Consider the following 21476-nt stretch of genomic DNA (forward strand, 5'->3'; position numbering starts at 1 on the left):
AATAATAGAAAAGCCTCATCAGATGTCTTTAGGTGTCAAGCCAGGTTTTCTTTGGAAGTGAAACTGAAAATTCTTCTGATGAATTAATTTTTATGTGTTTTGAACTATATAAAATGCTATTCACCCAATATCTTGAAGACTTTGTGGAATATTAAAATATCAAAGATTTGCTTTTTGATCTCATACTTAAATGCATGTAATATTTGTTTCAAAACCTCTCTTTCACTCAGACTGTTGGTTTATTTCTCTTTCCAGCTACCTTGTTTCTGTTGGTCTATCACTAGTCTGTCGATCAGTTTCCTAAGATAGACACTTGGAAGTAATTTTTGATTTTTCTCTACTTTTTATTTCTTATTTCTTACAAAGTCTTATAATTTTTCCTTCGAAATGACCCTTGGGATACAGGAGTACTGATGCATAGGGGCACTTGTACCCCAATGTTCATAGCAGCACTCTCAACAATAGCCAAATTATGGAAAGAGCCTAAATGTCCATCAACTGATGAATGGATAAAGAAATTGTGGTTTATATACACAATGGAATACTACGTGGCAATGAGAAAAAATGAAATATGGCCTTTTGTAGCAACGTGGATGGAACTGGAGAGTGTGATGCTAAGTGAAATAAGCCATACAGAGAAAGACAGATACCATATGGTTTCACTCTTATGTGGATCCTGAGAAACTTAACAGGAACCCATGGGGGAGGGGAAGGAAAAAAAAAAAAAAAGAGGTTAGAGTGGGAGGGAGCCAAACCATAAGAGACTGTTAAAAACTGAGAACAAACTGAGGGTTGATGGGGGGTGGGAGGGAGGGGAGGGTGGGTGATGGGTATTGAGGAGGGCACCTTTTGGGATGAGCACTGGGTGTTGTATGGAAACCAATTTGTCAATAAATTTCATATAAAAAAAAAAACAAAATAAAACAAAAACAGACTTCAAAAAAAGAAAGGCAAAAAAAAAAAAAAAAAAAAGAAATGACCCTTGGATTGACCTTTTCTGTTCCTTGTGCCATCACTGATAGATATTACCTTGTACATGGATTGTTGCTAGGGTTTTCTTAACTGGTCTGCTTTTCTGCAAGTTCTCTCTTCTGTGTTATGCATTTTACTTATATTCTGTTATAAATGGTATGCATCCTCATTAAAATTCAACATTGCTGCGCTATTCTCCTATTTCAGAATTTATAGTGCCTCCCCCTCCCCCAGTTAATTAATTCAAATCCAAATCCTTTTGCCTTGTTTTCACACTTAGCTTTGTTTTCTCCTGTCTTTTTTGTCCAGTTACCCTGATATTCCACCTACTTTCTAGTCTGGTTACTTTTGTTTTACTCCCCTACATTTAGGCATACTTTCCCGTATTCTGATGCTCTGCCTTATCTTTTTTCCCATAATCCTAGTGCTCCTTTTCTCTTCTGCCCGTCCAAATCCTGCCTAGATCCCTTCCTTCTCTGAACTGGGGTGCTGAAATTCCTTTGCAGAGAACACAGCACTGAGTGGTTCACTGAATTTTCCTTCTTTTCTGCTATTTTCCTTCTAGATTGTAAGCTCTTAAGATCATCTTTATACATCTGTCCAACTCTGTAGCCCTGCCCCATCTCCATAGCTCACAACAGTGTGAGATGATAACGGTCTAACGAGTATATAATTCATGCTCTTGTCTCTAGCATGATTCTTGAGATTGATACGTCCAAGTCCAGGAAATAGCTTTGGTTCATCTTTTAGAATTATACTTGTCTCTTGACCAGTGTGGCGGTTAGGGGCGCCAACCCCCTGCCTAGTTGAAAATCCGTGCATAACTTTTGGCCCACCAAAAACTTAACTTCCCTCCTGTTGACTGGGAACCTTAGTGATAATATAAATAACTGTTCAACACATATTTTGTGTGTTATATGCATTATATACTGTGCATTTAACAATAAAGCCCGAGAAAAGAAAATATTAGGAAAATCATAAGGAAGAGAAAATACATTTACGGTATTGTACTGTATTTATTTTTAAAAAATTAATGTGTAAGTGGACCTGTGTAGTTCAAACCCATGTTCAGGGATCAACTGTATTTTGTTTCATGATGAAATTTTAGATTGTTTGTGCGAATACTGATTCTGTTTTCATTTCTCTCCTTACCTTTTCTGCTGCTTTACTTTTAACCATTTGCTTTCTCTGAGACATGTGCCCAAGTAGAGGTGAAGAAAGTCTTTAAGCATACCCATTGTGTACATTCTTAGTACTTCTAATGCTTAATGGAATGGAGCATGATGGTTTTAGATAAAAAAAAAAAAACTTTAGTATTCTTGCATTTTCTTTATTCATCATACATGATCCTGTACTTTGGAGATCTTTTGTCATTACGCCTCCCCAAAAGTTAAATAAAGTTTGCCATGTGACCACAAAGGGTGCCCCCGAGTTGATTTCCTCTTCCAGTTTTAGTGCATTCACAACTGTGAAGTACTTCGTATCCAGGATGACATAGCTTGAATTCAATGAAATTCAGGCTTGAATCTTGATGTTTTCATTACCTACTTGTGTTCCCTGGGTAAATCACTTGAACTCTGAGAGCCTAAGTCCCTATTGGCATAAGTCAATAATACCCATCTCACAGTGTCGTTATAAGATTAATGAAATAATGGATACGAAGTGCCAGTTGCTGGATAACCATCAGTTGTGGTTGTTTATTGAATAGGAAACTCCACTGTAAAGCTATATCCTAAATTTGAAAAACAAAATTATTTGGGACTTCTTCATAAGGATAATTAGTTTTTTCGTATAGATATGTTAGCATATCTGGGAGCAATTTCAACGGAAGTTATATTTCTAATAAGAAAAGTCTAACAAATGAAAAACTGCTTCATAAATGAGATATTGGTAGTTGAAATTTGATGAACATTTCTAAGAAGTTGATTTGTCTATTACCTTAAAAATAACATATCAAATGAAAGGATTGTGTTTCTTATTCTGCTTTCTTCTTTTAACTATACAGACATTTTAGGTTCTGAACACCCTTTTATTTTAGGTTGGCGATCTTATACTTAAATATGCAGAAAATGAGTAATAAAACATTTAGAGTGCCTGACACATAGTAACTGCTGTATAAACTCGAACTAGTTATGTAACTAAAAGAGAAAGAAGCCCAGCTTCTTAAAAGAGATAATATAATGCATTAGCGAGGTCTCACATGAGCTTGATATGTGTCATTTTTTAACAAATATTTTATGGTACAGCCTAAAATATGTCCAGCAAGAGAGGAATAGAGCCACCAAAGATCTTCCAGGTTTCAGGCTGGTTCTTCTGGTCCATTATCCACTCCACAGCCTTAGTGATCCTTCTTAAGTGCAAAATTGGACATGCCACTTCTCTATTTGAAACTTTCAGTTCAGGGGCACCTAGGTGGCTCAGTTGACTAATAAGCATTTGACTCGATTTCGACTCAAGTCATGATATCACGGTCTGTGGGATGGAGCCCTGCATTGGACTCTGTGCTGACAGCATGGGGCCTGCCTGGGATTCTCTTTCTTCCTCTCTCTTTGCCCCTCCCCAGCTCGTACTCACGCTCTCTCTCTTTCTCAAATACTAAAAATAAACTTTCAGTTCATTCCCATTGCTCTTGGGATTCACTCATTTACATGTGTTTATCAAGAGGCAAGTGCTGTTTTGGGTGCTGGGCTTAGAGTAGGAAGTATTAAAAAAATGATAGATTACATACACATCTGCAAATTGAATAATAAGGATCTAGGCATTTAATGTAGTCATTTAATATAGAATTATTCCTGAGCTTATGAAACCTTAGAATGAGTACTGGCAAAGTACAGAAATTCAAAATGCCTTACCTCCAGGAATGTCTAGTGGGCAACTATCATTTGTGCCTACCTCAGCCCCTGGTGCCCTCATGAGAAGATAACTTTTTCCTTGTTGTGTTTTTTTTTTGGGGGGGGTCATCTAATCAATAGCAGATCTTGCAAGCTGTTGCATGGAAATACTTATTTATCCAGTAGAGAGACCATCTTTTGGTTGCTTACCCCAATCTTAAGTGCCATCCTTGAAATGGTGACTCTGGTGTTCTTTACTCATTTTCCCAGACTCTATGAAAATCATCCTTGATGGGACAGCCTTTTTTTTTTTTTTTTTTTTAATTTATACTTCAGCGTTCTCAGAAGCACATTTTCTTTATTAAATGAGACAGATTTCTATTTCTCTTGGGTAATTTGCCACTAGAGGGTGCTAGAAATTACACTAGGCAACTTAAAGACAGCTACTTTTTGGTGACAGGATAAAGGGGAATAAAACTTTGGTTGAATCATGTAAAAGACTATTTTATAAAGTATGCTGACTTAGTCATCATTTGTCATTTTATTCCCTTAAGTGTTTGGAAAATATCCCTATTAAAATAGTACTTTTCCAAGCATGTATTCATGAATTGTCAAAATTGTTATTCAAAAAAGTTTATAATTCTTCATCTGTATATATCCACTGTACCTTATGCTTCAGTGTAAACCTACAGTGTTTATGGAAGCCTTAGAAGTTAAATGTTTGTAATGATTTATGCCTTGATCATAAAATGATTCCATAGGAAGATGTTGGTTGACATTGACATGATACAACTTATTACTGATGCTGTCATAGGTCATGTCAGCTAGAAGCAGAGGCCAGGACAGGGATTTAGGTGCATGTGATTAATTGCAGGAATGCTCTCAGGAGAGAGTGAGGGAAGCAGAAGGAGCAGGGGAAGAGCCTAAGTAGCATGTGGTCTAAGCTCGGGTCTAGATTCAGCCTGGACTCATGGGAAGTTTTGGAGCAAAAGTAAGGAGGCAGGCCTTTTGCACCTATGTTAGTCACTGGCTGTAGGCTGCTTGGGTTGGGACGGGTTAGGGAATGGTCTGTCTACCTTAGGCCTTTCTCCTGAGAAGGAGGCAGCTGTGGATTATCAGCAGCTCTGGTGTATGGGTATACCAGCCTGTCCAAGTGTCACTGGCAGAGCACCCTTCACTTCTACTACAGATGGTATTTAACACTGGCCAATAAGACATAACTGTGTAGCTAAGCAGACAGCTTGTTTGTTGAGGTATAAAGAGAATGATTTATGAAAGTGCTTCAAGTAATGGTTGTTCTTACTTCCTTGTTCTTGTGGATGTTTCTTTTAGTAAGATTCTCTGATAATCATATTCTTGGGCAGTCATTTCCAAGTCTAGACCTCAAAGTTGGACATGGTTTCCTTTGTAGCTTTTTCTTCTTTCCTGCTGGACCAGAATCTTTGGTTTTCAAGTCATTTGGCACCAGGGATAAGATATGGCCTGTGATGTAATGGGTCACTCATGTGGAGATAGGCAGGAGTTGGCCACACCCACTTACATATATGCAGTTATGAGCTGGCTTCATGCATGTAGTGTCTTAGTGCTTTCTCTGAAACTTACAAAGTGCTGATCTAGAAAATTATTACACAATTAGTCTTTAGTTACTCAAGCTAATGCAGTATGCACAAATGGTAGCCATAGATAGTTATTCCTGTGACTATTTTTATTTTCAACCTTTGTACATGTTAAGTCTTTTTTAGACGCTATCACCATCCATAAGAAAATGTACTGTTTTGTGTTCCTGATTCAGCTGTACAATTGTTTCTGACCATTGACGTAGTTAAGCAAATGGGTCAAATGGCCGTGTTTTTAGTTTAAAAACTACAATTGGATTAAATCTAGAATGCTGGCACTTTTATTATGTCTCATCCAGATCCTCTGTATTACATATCTTCAGGAGGATATAAATGTTTATGCCCCAAACAAATGGCCTACCTCAGTGTCTTTTATAAAAATTACTGCTTATGATTTCATATGGTTTTACTGTGTCTCTTTTGTTTACTTACAGCATCTATTTATTTAATCATGTTTGGGGTTCATAGCTTTTCCTTATATCTTAGAATATTTTAGTCTGCCTTAATTAATTTTAGAAATTTGGGGTGTTTTTGATTTTACAAATCAAAGCAGTGGCCAATTTTTACAAAATAGGTATATGAAATGGCTCAGATTCTCCTTTTTTTTCTCTAACAATTTTATCTCTCTAAAAATTTTATTTCTTTAAAATTTTTTTCTTTAGACATTTTTTCTTTTAAAATTTGAAATATTTCATTTTATAGGTATGTATTTTTTAATATTTGGAATTTAGTGTACAGTTAAGATACCTGTTGTATAAAGGAATTTAGGAATCAATGCTTGTTTGATAAATATATAAAGTCAAGTGCATTTATTTTAAATGTGTTTTGGAATTTACCTTCTTTCAAAAAGAGATTTAAGGGCATTTTCAAGATAAAAAAGAGAGAACCTTAAAAAAAAATAAGTGAAAGCCAGATAAAAGGAAAGTGAAATAGATTTTACAGACATCTGGGGTGAGATAGGCATTATAATTGAGTCTTAAATTTAACTCTGAGGTTATTAGGAGGTAGGGATAAAAGAGAAAATTCTGTGGCTTACATAATTTTTTTTTTTAAAGGAAAGGCATATAAATTTATTTAGAACAGTGACTTTCAAGCTGTTTTGGCTATTTCCCATAGGACGAAATAAGCACGTTTTTATATTGCAACTCAGTATGTGTATTTATGTTATGTCTGTATACACACACACACACACACACTTTTCTTCCACTAATACTTCTATAGTGTTTGTTATCTGCCAGGATGCTTACATTAATTTATTTAATCCCTGGAACAGAAAGTAAGATGTAGGAACTATTACCCTCCCTAATGTGGAAATTGAGACACTGTTATCTTAACTGTTCTACCCAAGGTCATACAGTTACTAAATACCATATGTAGGGTTCAGCCTCAGGCAATCTGGCAGAGTCTTTGTGTTTAGCTGCTGCTCTGTACTCCCCTCTCTTTTCCCCTCCCGTGTGCTCAGATTTGTTTACATTCATATATACATACACGTGGGCATGCATTTATAAAGAGGAAGCACGGGTTTCATGAAACACTTTTAGTGTATTTGTTTCTCTTATTTTTTTTAAATGCTGTTTAGACCCACTAATTGATACCACTGCCCACTGTTTGGAAAAAACAGTCTAAAGAGACTTTTTTTTTTTTTGAAGTTTGTTTGTTTGTTTGTTTGTTTATTTATTTATTTATTTATTTTGAGAGAGAGAGAGAGCGCGCACAAGCAGGGAAAGGACAGAGAAGGAGAGAGAGAATCCCAAGCAGACTCCGTGCCATCAGTGCAGAACCCAATGTAGGGCTTGATCCCATGAACCATGAGATCAAAAGTTGGATGCTTAACCGACTGAGCCACCAGGTGCCCCCAAAAACTGGCCTAGAGAGACTTAACAAGTGCTGAAGTTATCAAATGGTTCCTATATCATGAACATTAAATGATTTCATGAGAACAGCATCTTTGACAGAAGATGTGTCAATATTATTGGAAAAACATTGTCTTTTGGACAATAATGTTTCTTTTTGATGCTAAGGTCTAATTAATCAGATGTTTCAGATGGATCTTTTAGAAGTACCAAATTACGGTTAGTCGGTTGGACTCGTGAGTGTGTGTTTTTGTGGCTGATTGTGCTGTAAGAACACTGAAATGGCTATTTCTCTGACATGGATGATGGTGGGTTTTCTGGGGCTTCATACACACCACTCTGGCATTACTCACCACGTACGTTCCACTCGCCTATTGACAAGGATCTCGTTTCCAAGGGCAGGACAAGTGAAATTCAGAATTCCATGAGTGTATTTCTTGTTTGGTTCCATTCCTGACAATGTTGTCTTGGGGTCAGTGAAGTTGTACAGTGGAAGGAGGAAGGGAAGGCAGGTGGCCTGCTGGTCAGTGCCAGGACATATCACATGTGGAAAGACAGAAATTTTTCCCCAGATTAAATTATATCTGAGAAAGGGATGTGGCCAGGCATTGTGATTCGTTCTTCAGTGATTGTGGCAGATCATAATGCAGTGGCCATAAATGGACTATGTTAAGACATTTTCCTGCTCTAGAACGGTGGCTCCTAAGTTTCCTGAGTTCACTTTCACCAGGGAATGTTGCCAGGAATCAAATTTAATACCCAAATTAAAAGGGATTGCTTCACGAAAGCTGATTGTTCCTTCCTCCGAGGGAAAGAGTTGGCTGGGGGTAGCTCGGTACCACTGGTCTGCATTACTGGTTTCTTTTGTTAAAGACTCAGCTTCAACTTTAGAGCAAAATTATCAGCCGAGAAGAGGGTATTTGGCTATACGCTACGGAGCTCTTTCTTTGGTCTGCTCCTGTTTGCTAGCTTGTTTGTTCTTTTTTTTCATGCACTTAGCATTGAGTCTCCAGTTACTTGCTGATGATACAAGGAGTCAAATCACAGTGTATGATTTCGTGGAATTTCCAGTCCTGTGGAAGTGGACAGTGAAGCAGTCACACAGATCAGTGAAAAGTCATGTTTCTGATCATTTCTGTGACAAAGAATGCATGGTGGTTATGAGAGCATAAAATTTGAGGAACTGTGCTAGTCGGAGAAGTCAGAAAAGGCTGGAGGTCTGAAAGAGTCTGCTAAATGAGACAGAAGGGTGAAAGAGGGAGGTGGACGCCAGATAATTTAATTATATTAAGTATTCTCCTTATCTTAAGGGCAATTGGACATCAACTGATTTGAGCCAGAAGGGTTATATTTTTTATCAGCAATTTAGATGGTACCACAAAAGCTGTGCTTGCCAGGTTGAGGATGAAAGCAAGCTGGAGCCATAGTTAGTGTGGTTGATGGCCGAGTCACCCTTTAACGAGATTCCACTAATCTGGAAGGAGGAGAGACGGTTGGGTTCCAACACCAATGAACAAGATCCTCTCTCGTAATGACATGACTGGTACTTGTTAATCAAAAAAAACGGTTGAAGTGGAAAATCACTTTAAAAGGATATATATAAATATGTGCTTTGAACATATTAATTTCACTTAAAATAGATAAATATATATTCATCTGCCAGTGAGGCCAGTCTTTGTGGTTGTTTGTTATGTAGGCTCCATGCCCAGCATGGGGCTTGAACTCACCACCCTGAGATCAAGAGTCAGATGCTCTACAGATTGAGCCAGTCAGGTACCCCCACTTGCCAGTCTTTGGATGTAGGCATGGGACCTTTTCTTTGAGAATAATTTTTTTTAAACTTTTTTCTAAAGTTTATTTATTTTGAGAGAGAGAGAGAGAGAGCACGAGCAGGGGAGGGGCAGAGGGAAAGAGAGAGAATCCCAAGCAGGCTCCACGCTGTCAGCGCAGAGTCCCATGTGGGACTTGAACTCACAGACCGCAAGATCATGACCTGACGCGAAACCAAGAGTCAGACACTTAACTGAGCCACCCAGGCGCCCCGAGAATAATTTCTTAAACAATAGTTTATTTTGTATAAATCACTTGTAGTGATGCTTGTAGTGCATCATCTAAAATTAAGTTTCGGATTCTTCAAAGCAGAGTGGGAACCAGCAGCATTTGAAATACTCTGAGTCCAGAATCCTTCTAGATTTCCACAGTTTTCCCCCAAGCCTTTTATAGTGTTCCACCCACACCTAGCTTTTCAGCAGTTCCTTTTTTTTTTTTTAAGTGTCTTGCTTCTATCCAGTTCTTCCAAAGTATTCAACCTCATTTTTCTTTCACATTTACATTTCAGTGGTTTATGTAACATGTAGTTAAATTATATAATAACAATAACAGGAGTAAATGGGTGAGGCCACGAGTGAGTATCCACGAGTTGGTGTGAAGCAGACAGCTGAGCTACATGGAGACAGAAACGCATGGGTGAACCCGTCCTAGGCAGTCAGTGTGCAGCAGTGTGTTGTACAGAGGAAAAGGGGGGCGTATTCCTGGTCCAAGTGGAAGTCGCTAACAATTTCTGCCATGCAGTTTTTTAAAAGCCATGGTTCAAGTACAGTAGTTTCTGCTAGGAGTTTGGTATGAACCCAAAGTGTGGCATAACTGATAAGCAGTGTGTACAAGGCACACAGTTTTCAATAGCATTAGTAAAAATTGGGAAACAGTGATCTCACAGTGCTTGAGCCATTTGGGTCCCAGTGAGAGCGGCATGTCCTAGGTGAGGACTGCAATTAAGTAAATAAACCAGAGACCTTCTAGAACAATGGCTCCTAACTAACTCTTCCTCCAGAATAATGCATGTAAACATATGCACATTTTGCATGCATTTAATTGTATGGCGTTGTAAAGTGATTGCTTTTACAGACTGTAAAAATATTTTTTAACAAATTGTGATCTCATTATCATGAGATTAGATGCTACTTCCTAAAACTTTTTAATGAATTCACATTTTACAAATAAAGCAAAAAGATCGGTTCAGTTATGCTCAAAATAAATTTCAGCAAGAAGGCTGCTTTTGTTTAGCTTGAAAATGTAGTTGAAATTGTGTGGTGGCTTTTGATATGGCAGCATGAATGTCATCTTGTTTTCAAACCGTCAGTCACTTTTAACTTTTCTTTATTATGACAACAAGCACTAAACACCTGATTGATAATACTAATCGTGGCAAGTGGAGTAAGATTCCCGCACTTGGAAAAGCAAACTGAGACGTACTCCAAGGAACTAGACATTTCCCCGTGGTGCTTGGTTTTAGTTCATTTTATATTATTTGCTTTATCCTCAAGCTATTGAGATCGTTGTCAACAAGGTTTGCCAACACTGCTGTCTGTGTCAGCGAGGATAGAATTCTAAATCCGCATTTCACTTTGAACAGAACTAACCTTCATAAGAGAGCTGGTTTCCTCCCAGCTGTGGAGTTCTTTCTCCAGCTTTGTGGAGAAGTTTACTTATGTGTCTTGATCCAGTTCTCTCCTCTGAAATGGCTGCTTGAAGAGCACTCCGGTCTTAAGCAGAACCCAAAATGGCGTCTGTTGGGCCTAGAATTGAAGAATTTACTTCCTTCATTTGGTCCCAGATGTCTATCAAGCTAAAGTCAGGAACTAATCCTTCTTGTCATGCATTCTTAGAATTGACTTTCCTTCAGTCTCAAAAGAAGTAGAACCTCTACCTCTCCGTCAAGCGCCGTTAGACTGGTCCTCTGGAAACCCAGTGAACTCCGTGCCCTCTTTTTCTCACATTTCTTGACAGAGTATCTTGAAGAGGCGCTGATGCTAATGAAATTGATAAGATTCACAGCAGTACACAAGACTTCCGTGAGGATTGCTCATAAAGCCTTTGAAACCATTGCGTGTCGATGTGAAAATTAGAGTCATGCTGAAGCAGGAAGCTTAGTCTCTACCTAAGCAGCAAATCCGGATGTGTGGCCAAACATCCATTTTAGGGGCTCCATGTGAGCAGGAAGTACTGTTCATTTTTTATGGCCAGGAGGGTTGTCAGCATTGGTAGCCTTTGCAGGTTCCAGACGATGCTTTCAGAATAGGAATTCTTTAACGAGGTCGGCACACCACTTACCGAATGAAAGCCAGTTAGTTGTTGGCTGCACTAGAAGGCAAGCAGTCATTCATCTGGTTACGAACTAAAAGGATACAATACTTCCATCAACTCCACTTTTCGTGTCCCCTCTTCAGACACTGGAATGCATGTAGGTGGTTCTGGAGTGGATGGTACTGTTCACCAGAAGGGCTGCTTTACTTTCTCTCTCTGTACTCATCTGCAACCCAGTTTACCCAGGGAGGGCGTAGCGACTGGGTTTTCTTCCCCTCTGCAGTGTGACAAGCAGCCTTATGGGTGCTTCAAAAACAAGGCTGTTTGGACACAACTATGTTTTAGTTAGGCATCCTGCTCCTAGGATCCTACTTGTCTGAAATGTTTGTTGTGTGGAATGTTGTAAGGCACTTGTTGAATTTTGTTGACATAAACACCTTTGGCACTTACTATGTGATAAAAGTACTGTAGCCTTAGTTAATCGTGGCAACTGTAAAAGTAAAAACAGAAGATTTGTAAGCTTTATCCTTCTTTCTTTTCCCTGACGCTTTCTGATAGGGAAAATAATTGTATTGGCAGGATATATGCAGTCTTTAGCTTATGTTATTGGTAAGCTTCTGGATCTCATCACATGGCAAGGTGGATGGCTGTTTACTATTTGACAGTTAGTATATAATGTAGCAGCAGGATGATTTTATATTATTTGACCACATACATTAGCATCCTGTGCTACCTCATATTTAGCATAATAGGACTTTCTAAAAAATTTTTTAACATTTATTCATTTTTTAGAGACAGAGAGAGACAGAGCATGAGTGAGGGAGGGGCAGAGAGAGAGAGAGAGGGAGACACAGAATCCGAAGCAGGCTCCAGGCTCCCAGCTGTCAGCACAGAGCCTGATACAGGGCTCAAACTCACAGACCATGAGATCATGAGCTGAGCCGAAGTCAGACGCTTAACTGACTGAGCCACCCAGGCTCCCCAATATAATAGAACATAGTTTTAAAGTAACAGGAAAGAGGGGAGCCTGGGTGGCTCAGTCGGTTAAGCGGCCGACTTCGGCTCAGGTCATGATCTCATGGTCCGTGAGTTCAAGCCCCGCGTCAGGCTCTGTGCTGACAGCTCCGAGCCTGGAGCCTACTTTGGATTCTGTGTCTTCCTCTCTCTCTGCCCCTCCCTTGCTTGCTCTCTCTCTCTCTCACTCAAAAATAAACATTTAAAAAAAATTTTTTTAAGAGTTAAAGTAATAGGAAAGAAATCAAAGAAAAAATATTTGTAACTCACAGAGTACGTCAGTGGAACCTCCTAGTGGTGAGAAGTCTCAAAATCATTTACTTTAAGTTTGGCTTAGGGACTAAGGACATTTTGCATAGGTGAGATGGCATGGTAGTGTTTTTAAGTATTTAAAAAAATGATCTTACAGGGAAGGGTAATACTCTTTTTGTAAGTCCAGAAGGTATAGAAGGACCAACAGATAAATATTATTAAAAAAGGTCTGTGTCCACTCGATAAAAGGAACATTTTCTAATATTTCCATCCCTTCTCCCCACCAATAAAATAGGCTACTTTGCAAGACTTTCTCCTCATAAAAGTTAACGGCCCCGTGTCCATCACACCAAAAACCCACCTTACTTCTATCGTGACTTCTGTTTAATGTCTCACTCCCTATTTATTTGCCTGTGAGGTCGTCCACTGAAGGGAGGCGGATGGAGCAGAGCTAAGCGTGTGGGACGCAGGGCCAGGTGGGCAAGTGTGGTCTTCGATGCTTCAGTTTCTCAGTGTGGTAATCCTTCTCCCCTACTTACAGGGATGATGTAGGAATTGAATGAGTTAATATACCTCTACAGTGCCTGGCAAGTACTCAGATGTTAAGTGCTAACACCCTACCGTCTGTCAGCCACACGGTCAACACTTAGGCTGAAAGACTAGCTACCTATAAGCTGAACAGCCATCTTTCAGTGATGTCTTGGGAAGATTTGCTTTGTTGGACAGCACACATAATTTCTAAGGACCGGAGCATTCTGGAGACGGGAGTCTCAGAGAACGGGGGGGTCTGGGCGGGTGCTGTGTGTGTAGGGAACACAAAAGCCCCATACTTGTAGAGGACTTGACTTCCTCCCGAGTTTCTGTCATGGCTGACTCTGTGGAAGATATAGCACGCTTCATCAGAATATTTTCCAGCTTCCTGGCAGGGCTTCTGGAATAGATGAGCTTTTTTCATTTTTATACTTTAGGTTAATTTGTTAGCTTCGGAAAGTTGTCATTTTGTTTTTTTTTGTTCACCTCTACCTCACTAAAATTTCAGTCTGTGATCATTTTATTTACAATGGGGTAGGACACAAACCCTTTATGCACTTTCTCTGTATTCCAGAATGTGTTCAGTATGATTATGGTAGTGATTTTACTAAAACCAGAGCATCTGATTTCTAGTATTTGCGAAGAATCATCTCTTAAATTCATTTTCAGCCTAAAGCATGGTCCCTGAAGTTTGTATCCATTCTGCCACCGCTTACCCAAGTCTTTTGGCCAGTTCCTTACGGTCCTGGAACCCGTTTCTTATCTGTAGCTTGCAATTACTAAAAGTACCACCTTCACTAGCTGTTCCGAGGATTAAGTGAACCAGTGTGTGGAATGTGTTCAGCACAGAGCCTGGCATAAGCAAGTTCCTTAGAAAGCGTCCTCCTCAGGAGTATTCCAGCCTTTCACCAATCCATATGTATATGTCTGTCATGTGTTGGTACTAATTTACTTCTCGAAGGACTGACCTGAATAACGTGGAGTATACAGGAGCCCCTCCCTTTAAGCGCTCTCACACTAGTGAGTGGATCAGAACAGAATTATGGGCTAAATACCGGAGAGGTGTGGGCAGGGTGCAGGGAGGCCCTGGAGGGAAGGTCTGGGTCAGAACTCAGACTAACTCCAGAACGGTCTGATGAAAGTATCAAACTTGGGGCGCCTGGGTGGCACTGTCGGTTAAGTGTCCGACTCTTTACCTCAGCTCACGTCATGATCTCACGGTTGGTGAGTTCAAGCCCTGCATTGGGCTCTGCTCTGATGGTACGGAGCCCACTTGGGATTCCCTCTCTCTCTCTCTCTCTCTCTCTTTCTCCCTCTCTCTCTGTTCTTCCCCTGCTTGTGCTCTTTCTCTCTGAAGATAAATAAATAAAGTGCTGAACTTCAAAAGTGGGACTGGGCTTACCCACCCAGGAGGTGTTTCAAAGGAAAGAGAATTTTAATACACTGTAGAGATGCACTGGGGACCTACCCCTTCCCTCTCACAGTGTTTTTGTCTGCCTTTCCTTCACCCTCCTCCTCCTACCCCTTCCTGCCCTCTTCGCCTTTCTCTAGGGAAATAAATGCAGATACCTGCGCATTCGGCCCCAGTTCCTCCATCTGGGGGAGTGGCACCACACACAGGATTTGTCCAACTGAGCCCTTAGGGAAAACTTTTTGAGGTTGACCTACTGAGCCATGAATTACTGCCCAAAGCTGTAAAGGGGCTTTCTGTCAGGATGCTTACAAGTTAAGGTATTTTAGTGTTTTCTAAGTCTGAAGATCTCTTTTGTTTATATAATGTCAGCTTATGTTTCTTTAGTTTTTTTATTAAATATAGAGGGAGAGTCGAGGTGCTAGGTTTCTATGTGTATGAGATTCTTAAGAACTGTTGTCATTTGTTTACATCAGCAGCAAAACCTGAAGATTTTATCTGATGTCTAAAATGTCCTAGTTGTTCCAGAATCAGATTGTGGTTAATTGACCATAATAGCAGCTAGTTCCCTACAGCTAAAAATATTGAGGAGAAAATACCAGTAAAAGAGTGAAAACATAACGCTGTCAGCAGTGGTGAAATATGTAAATACCAAGGTTTAGACCTAGAAATATATTTGGCCTACAACGAAAGAAATCTGTCAAAGCTGTTTTATTTGAAACTGCAATGAAGGTACTTTTTCATCAAGGAAAGTTCGTCGCGCATCTCGTAACTTTCACCTGCCAATAGATTACCGTTCTGTGTAGTATTTTCATTCTTTTTCTTTTTTCTTTTCATTTTCAGCTTATGGAAAAGTATTTCTGGTTCGTAAAATCAGCGGTCACGATACTGGAAAGCTGTATGCCATGAAAGTACTGAAAAAGGCAACGATAGTTCAAAAGGCCAAAACCACAGAGCACACAAGGACAGAGCGGCAAGTCCTGGAGCACATCAGGCAGTCAGCATTTTTGGTGACGTTGCACTATGCTTTCCAGACAGAAACCAAACTTCATCTCATTTTAGGTAAGTGTCCATTGGCCCTTGGTTGTCAGTTGTTCTTTTTACCAGAACACTTTTTCCCTTGGGTCTTGAGTCGCAATGAACTCAAAGGACCGCCTCCTTCAGACTTAGAAGAAATGAAACGGTTTGACTCTCATTCTTTCTGTGACGGCAGTTCCTTGAACACCATGAGTTGTTCTGGATTTGGGACCTCCCACCCTGAAGGGGTTTATATACTTCTATTCCACGTTCCTTTATTGGTCTTAAGGAATACTTGAGTCATTAGGCGGGGTCTGCTTCCCTGGGCATTGTGCTTCCACTCAAATGTGAGGACTGGAATGGTGACATGGGCCACAGTTTCTGCCTCAGGAGTTCTCAGGAGCTTTCCACTTTCGGGCTGAAAAAGGGATATTTGTGGAAACTGGTAGTTGGGGAAAAAGATAAAAGGGAGACTTCTATTCTTGGAGATGCTTTGCTTTTTTGGTGAAAAATCTGCATTTAAAGGAGATGCTCACCAGCCAGTCAATGGGGGCACTCTCATTTCTACCCACAGACACTTTCTGAATCCTTTCCTTTCCCAGAGTTGGCCCATCATGTATGAACTTTGGAAATGTCCTCTGTTACACGTTACCAGATTGCCTCGCGGGAAAGTCGCAGCGTTTTCTGTTCTCCTAATGATAAATGGTGATGCTGTACTCTGTCCTCATTGACTATTTCATCTGTTCCACTTTAGTCCCACCCTTGTGATAATTTGCATTTATGTGCTATGCTCCCCTGGTTCTCGAACTGTTCTGAGGGTTAGAGGAGATAGAAGTCCACATCGTGCTCTGTAAGTGTCACCTATTTCTTGAGTGTGAATGGTGTGCCTGCACCATGCTACGTGCCAAGTATTATCCATGGTGATCACTAGCCCTTCACGACAGTGCCGCTAGAATCCCCTCATTAGTGATGTTGATGGTTCTAGAAGCTGTATCTCCTGAAGTTACATATCTTGTGTAAACTTGAGAATGAAGATTGGAACTCGGGTCTGACTCATTTCAAAGTCCGCCAAACAGTGCTGCCTATACTCTTTGATTATTGGTAGTACAGACAGGTAGGTTCTTAAATATATATTTGACAATTTTGTCAAATGCCTTTATTTTGGAAATTATACTTTTATCAATGACGCCTAAAGTTGCATTCACTTTTTGAGTCATGAAGTTACACTTCAGGCTCAGTTTGGAATGCTTACCGTCAACTAACAGTCCTAAATCTTGTATACGTAGAGGTCACACTCTCCCTTGCCCTGTCAGGGTCCCCTGTTACCATCATCATCTACCCGGTGTTCCTGCAAGTCAGTTATCATTTGGCTCTTCTTTCTGCCTCCTGGGTCTCCCTGCTCAGCTTTGTTACTTACTGATTCTTAAATACGTATTCCCGGAGTATCCCAGGTATATGGCACAGAGCACTTTCGTACAATGATTTTGAACACTTATGGCAGGAGAACTCTTCCCTCAAGTGACGACGCAAACATTCAAATGGAAAACAAATAGAAATGAGTACCCCTGCTTGAATCTGAGCCCAAGGGCACAAAGTCCTGCCAGTTTATTTCTATACCCACCCTACAAGAATCTCCAGGGAAGCTTTAGGAAGTCCATGAACACTGCTTGAGAAGTAATTATCTTGTTTAAGCTTCTCCCCTTATAAAGAGCCGGCTCATCAAAGTGAAATCATGCGCCTAAGATCATGTAAGTAGTGTGAGCCTGACGTGGCAAGCAGCCACACTCCCAGACTCTGCACCACCGCAGAGCAGCTTTTCTCTTCCGCTCCTCTTCTTCCTGTTCTCGCACCATAACTGGACTTGGTCTTTTCTTTTACTGTTTATTGTAAATCGTGTAGTTTGGTAAATCATGTTTTTAATTTAGAAGTAGATGAATGGACGATTTTGTATTTGATTAAAAAACAATAGTCTTGGGGTGCCCGGGGTGGCTCTGTTCGTTAAGCGTCTGACTTCGGCTCAGGTCATGATCTCACAGTTCGTGGGTTCAAGCCCCATGTTGGGCTCTGTGCCGACAGCTCGGAGCCTGGAGCCTGCTTCGGATTCTCTCCCTTGCACTCTGTCTTTCTCAAAAATAAACATTTAAAAACAAAGGAAAACAAAACAATAGTCTTTAATAGTATTGCTTTTTAGCTGTTGGTTCTCCATTAATTTTGCTCTTTGTTAGTGGCCCATAAATAAATACAGAAGAAAACAAGAAAACCTGTTTCTCGAGCCATCTCAGGAGTAGAATGTGGACTAGAATAGCACGCTGGCTCCATCATGAGTGAGGCAGTACCTTTGGAACGCATGCCCTCTACTTCCTCTCTGTGTTGATGTATTTAACATAATTTCTCATTGTGCATGTTAATAGTTGTTTTTTTGGCTTTAAAATCAAAACTTTGCAGAATCTTTGAGCAAGGCTTTATTATCAACTGTTTTTATGGTTCAGTTTGCAATGCTTAGAATGCACACTAGGCCAGTTTTCCAAATGTTGTGCTATACACTTAGTCCTCATCTTAGTCCCTTTGAGCTGCTGTAACAAAATACCACAGACAGGGGGCTGAAACAACAGACATCTGTTTTCCTCACTGTTGTGGCGGCTGGAAGTCCCAGATCAAGGTGCCGGTAGGGTTGGTTTCCTCTGAGGGCCATTAGGAAAGTCTGTTCCAGGCCTCTCTCCATGGCTGGCAGATGGCCGTCCTCTTGCTGCCTCTTCCAACAGTCCCCTCTCTGTGCATCACACCCGATGTTGCTTTATGTGTTCAATAGTCCTCTTATAAGGATACGAATCTGATTGGATTAGGGCCCACCCCGAATGCCTCATTTTAGTAATTTAATTACCTTTGAAGACCCTGTCCCCAAATACAGTCACGTTCTGAGGTAGTGGGGGTTAGGGCTTCAATATATTAATTTAGGGCAGGCAGGGAGGACATAGTTCAGCCCATAACTATCTGTTAAGTTTATAGATTAGAGATAGCAAGAATTTTCATGTTGAGCTCTTCAGGGACCTAGCTGACCTTTTTTTTTTTTTTTTTTTTAATTTTTTAAAATTTATTATTTTTGAGAGAGAGAAAGCACATGAGTGGGGAAGGGGCAGTGATGGGGGCGTGGAATGGAGGATCCAAAGTGGGCTGAGCACTGACAGCAGGGAGCCCAGCGTGGGCTTGTGCACCGTGAGATCATGACCTGGGCCGAAGCCGGATGCTTAACCAGCTGAGCCACCCAGATGCCTGCCCAGCTGACCTTTTTGTCTGAAGTAAATATTATAGACCTTTTTTAAAAAAAAATAATATATTTTTAAAACTATTTATTACTGTAAAAGCACATATATGCATATGGAAAATACGGAAAAGCAAAAATAAGAAATAAAAGATGTCAGAAAGCAAAAATAAGAAAACCTTTTCACTACTGGGAGTTTACCTCATTCTATATCGCTCGGTTATTACTTAGTATGTGTATCCTAGATCTTTTTGTCCATGTGTCCGCATGCAGGCACGTTTTGTCAGATGAGGTGGTCCCGTGCTACCTTCGGTTTGCACCCAACATCCTTTCTTCAGCTGATGATGCCTGCTTTTCCTGGTTAATAAAATTTCACTTCATTTAATACCCAGTGGTACCAGTGATGTATTGTGCATATAACAAACCGCTCTACAGAGTAGTTGCTTCAGCAAGGATTTGTTTTCTCGTCATTTTGTGGGTTGGCCGGGCGGAGCTCTGCCGGTGGAGCCCAGACCTGCTCGTGGGATGGTGCTCAGCTAGCTGCAGGGTTGGCTGGCCTTAAACTGCCAAGATGGTTACATTCTCGTGTCCGAAAGCGAGTGCTGGCAGTTGTCTCGGGCACCTCTCTTCTCTGCGTGGCCTGTCGTCCTCCAGGGTAGTAGATCAGTTTCTTCCTAGCACAGCAGCCTCAGGGCAGCCGCCGAGAGGGCAAAGGTAGAGGCTGCAAGGCCTCCCAAGGCCAGGCTCTAGAACTCATGCAGCCTCCCCTTTGACCTGAGACCAGCCTGGATTTGATGGGTAGAGAAATAAACTCCCTTCCACCTTTTTTTTAGTTTTTTGTTTTTTTTTTTAAATTAAGATCTAATAGACATACAGCATTATATTAGTCTTAGGTATACAGCATAATGATTTGGTATTTGTATATATTGCAAAATGATCACCACAGTATATCTGGTTAATGTCCCTCAGTACACGTAGTTACAGAATTTTGTTATGATGAGAACTTTGAAGATGTACTCTCTCAGCAACTTTCAAATATGCAACACAATATTACTAACTCTAGTTGCCCTGCTGTACATGACATCTCCATGACCTGTTTTGTAACTGAAAGTTTGTACCTTTTTTTAAAAATGTATATTTATTTATTTTGAAAGAGGGAGAGAGAGAGAGAGAGAGCTCTGAAGGGGCAGAGAGAGAGGGGGAGAGAGAAATTCCCAAGCAGGCTCCACACCATCAGCACAGAGCCTGACGCAGGGCTTGAACTCACGAAGTGTGAGATCATGACCTGAGCCAAAATCAAGAGTTGGTCGCTTAACCAACTGAGCCACCCAGGCGCCCCAAAAAGTTTGTACCTTTTGACTCTCATCACTCATGTCACCTACTAATCCTCATCCCTGCCTCTGGCAACCACCTAAGTGTTCTATTTATAAGCTTGGTTTCTGTTTGTCTTTTGTTTCTTTTTTAAGGTTCGGCATATAAGTAAGATCATATGATATTTGTCTTTCTGTCTCTGATTTATCTCACTTAGCATAATGCCCTCAAGGTCCATTCATGTTGTCACAAATGCCATGATTTCATTCTTTTTTATGGCTGAATAATACTCCACTGTGTATGTATACCACATTTTCTTTATTCATTCATTGATGGACGCTTAGGTTATTTCGATATCTTGGCTATTGTAAGTATAATGATGCAGTGAACACAGGAGGAGAGCATATATCTTTTGAAGTTAGTGTTTTCATTTCCTTCAGAAAAATACCCAGAATGCAGTTGCTGGATCATATGGTAGTTCCATTTTTAGTTTTTGAGGAACCTCCATACTGTCTTCCACAGTGGCTGCACCAGGGCGCATTCCTACCCACAGTGCAGGAGGGTCCCTGTTCACATGCTCGCCAAAGACCTCACTTCCTGATGAGGGGACTACAAATAATTGGTGGCCATCTACCACACAAGGCCATATTCACATTTCACTAATTGTCACATAGTATCTTTTTCAGCTGATTCGTCCAAACCAGGATCCAGTCCAGGAACATGTACTTGGTTGTTATGTCCTTGAAGTCTCTTAATCTGGAACCTACCCTTTTTTGTATCCATGGCTTACTGGTCTGAGAAATTATCTTGTAGTATCTTTTAGCTTATCCCTCTCTCTACTGAATTCTAGTAGTTGGGAAGTTAGATCTGGTCTTGATAGATTGACGTTCACTATTTTAGCTGGAATAAATCGTAGGTGGTGTTGCATGTTTCATATTGTATCGCATCAGGAGAAACCCATTATCTGGTTGTTAGTAATGTGAAGACTAAGAGAGATGACAGTCTGATCCCTTTATAACAGAATTATGTTTTTTCCTTATTAGTGAAAATAATTTGCATGATGTTTTGGCACTATATGGTTTTAACAATTAATACTTGATAATTACTTGCTAAAATCAACGAATTATGAGTTGCAAAGTGGTGATTTTCTACGTCTATCATTTCTTCTATGTTTATTGGCTGGCATTCTTTCGTCAAGTGTGGCTTTCTGTCATCCACTGTAATTCTTTGGTTACCCTGAGACACGGTTTCTAACGGAAAGGCAAGAATCATTTCCTTTAACTGTCTGCATTCAAAGCGAGACGTTAAAAAGCAAACTCCAGTAGG

General features: G+C 40.3%; 1 protein-coding gene across 4 annotated transcripts in view; it reads left to right on the forward strand.

The window, feature by feature from the left end:
• Positions 1–21476, forward strand: part of RPS6KA5 (ribosomal protein S6 kinase A5) — a 179752-nt gene that overhangs the window by 56625 nt on the left and 101651 nt on the right. For 3 of the 4 annotated variants that reach the window (XM_047080216.1, XM_047080217.1, XM_047080218.1), the window contains exon 3: positions 15407–15625. In XM_047080216.1, the coding sequence (XP_046936172.1) occupies positions 15407–15625 (219 nt within the window). Of the gene's footprint in view, positions 1–15406; positions 15626–21476 lie in introns of those variants that run through there. The other variant, XM_047080219.1, reaches the window with a different exon arrangement.

Source organism: Lynx rufus, unplaced genomic scaffold, assembly GCF_022079265.1.
Source record: "Lynx rufus isolate CCGP_SWC_20201006 ecotype Redwood Valley unplaced genomic scaffold, mLynRuf1.p SCAF_17, whole genome shotgun sequence".
Classification (NCBI taxonomy): Eukaryota; Metazoa; Chordata; class Mammalia; order Carnivora; family Felidae; genus Lynx; species Lynx rufus.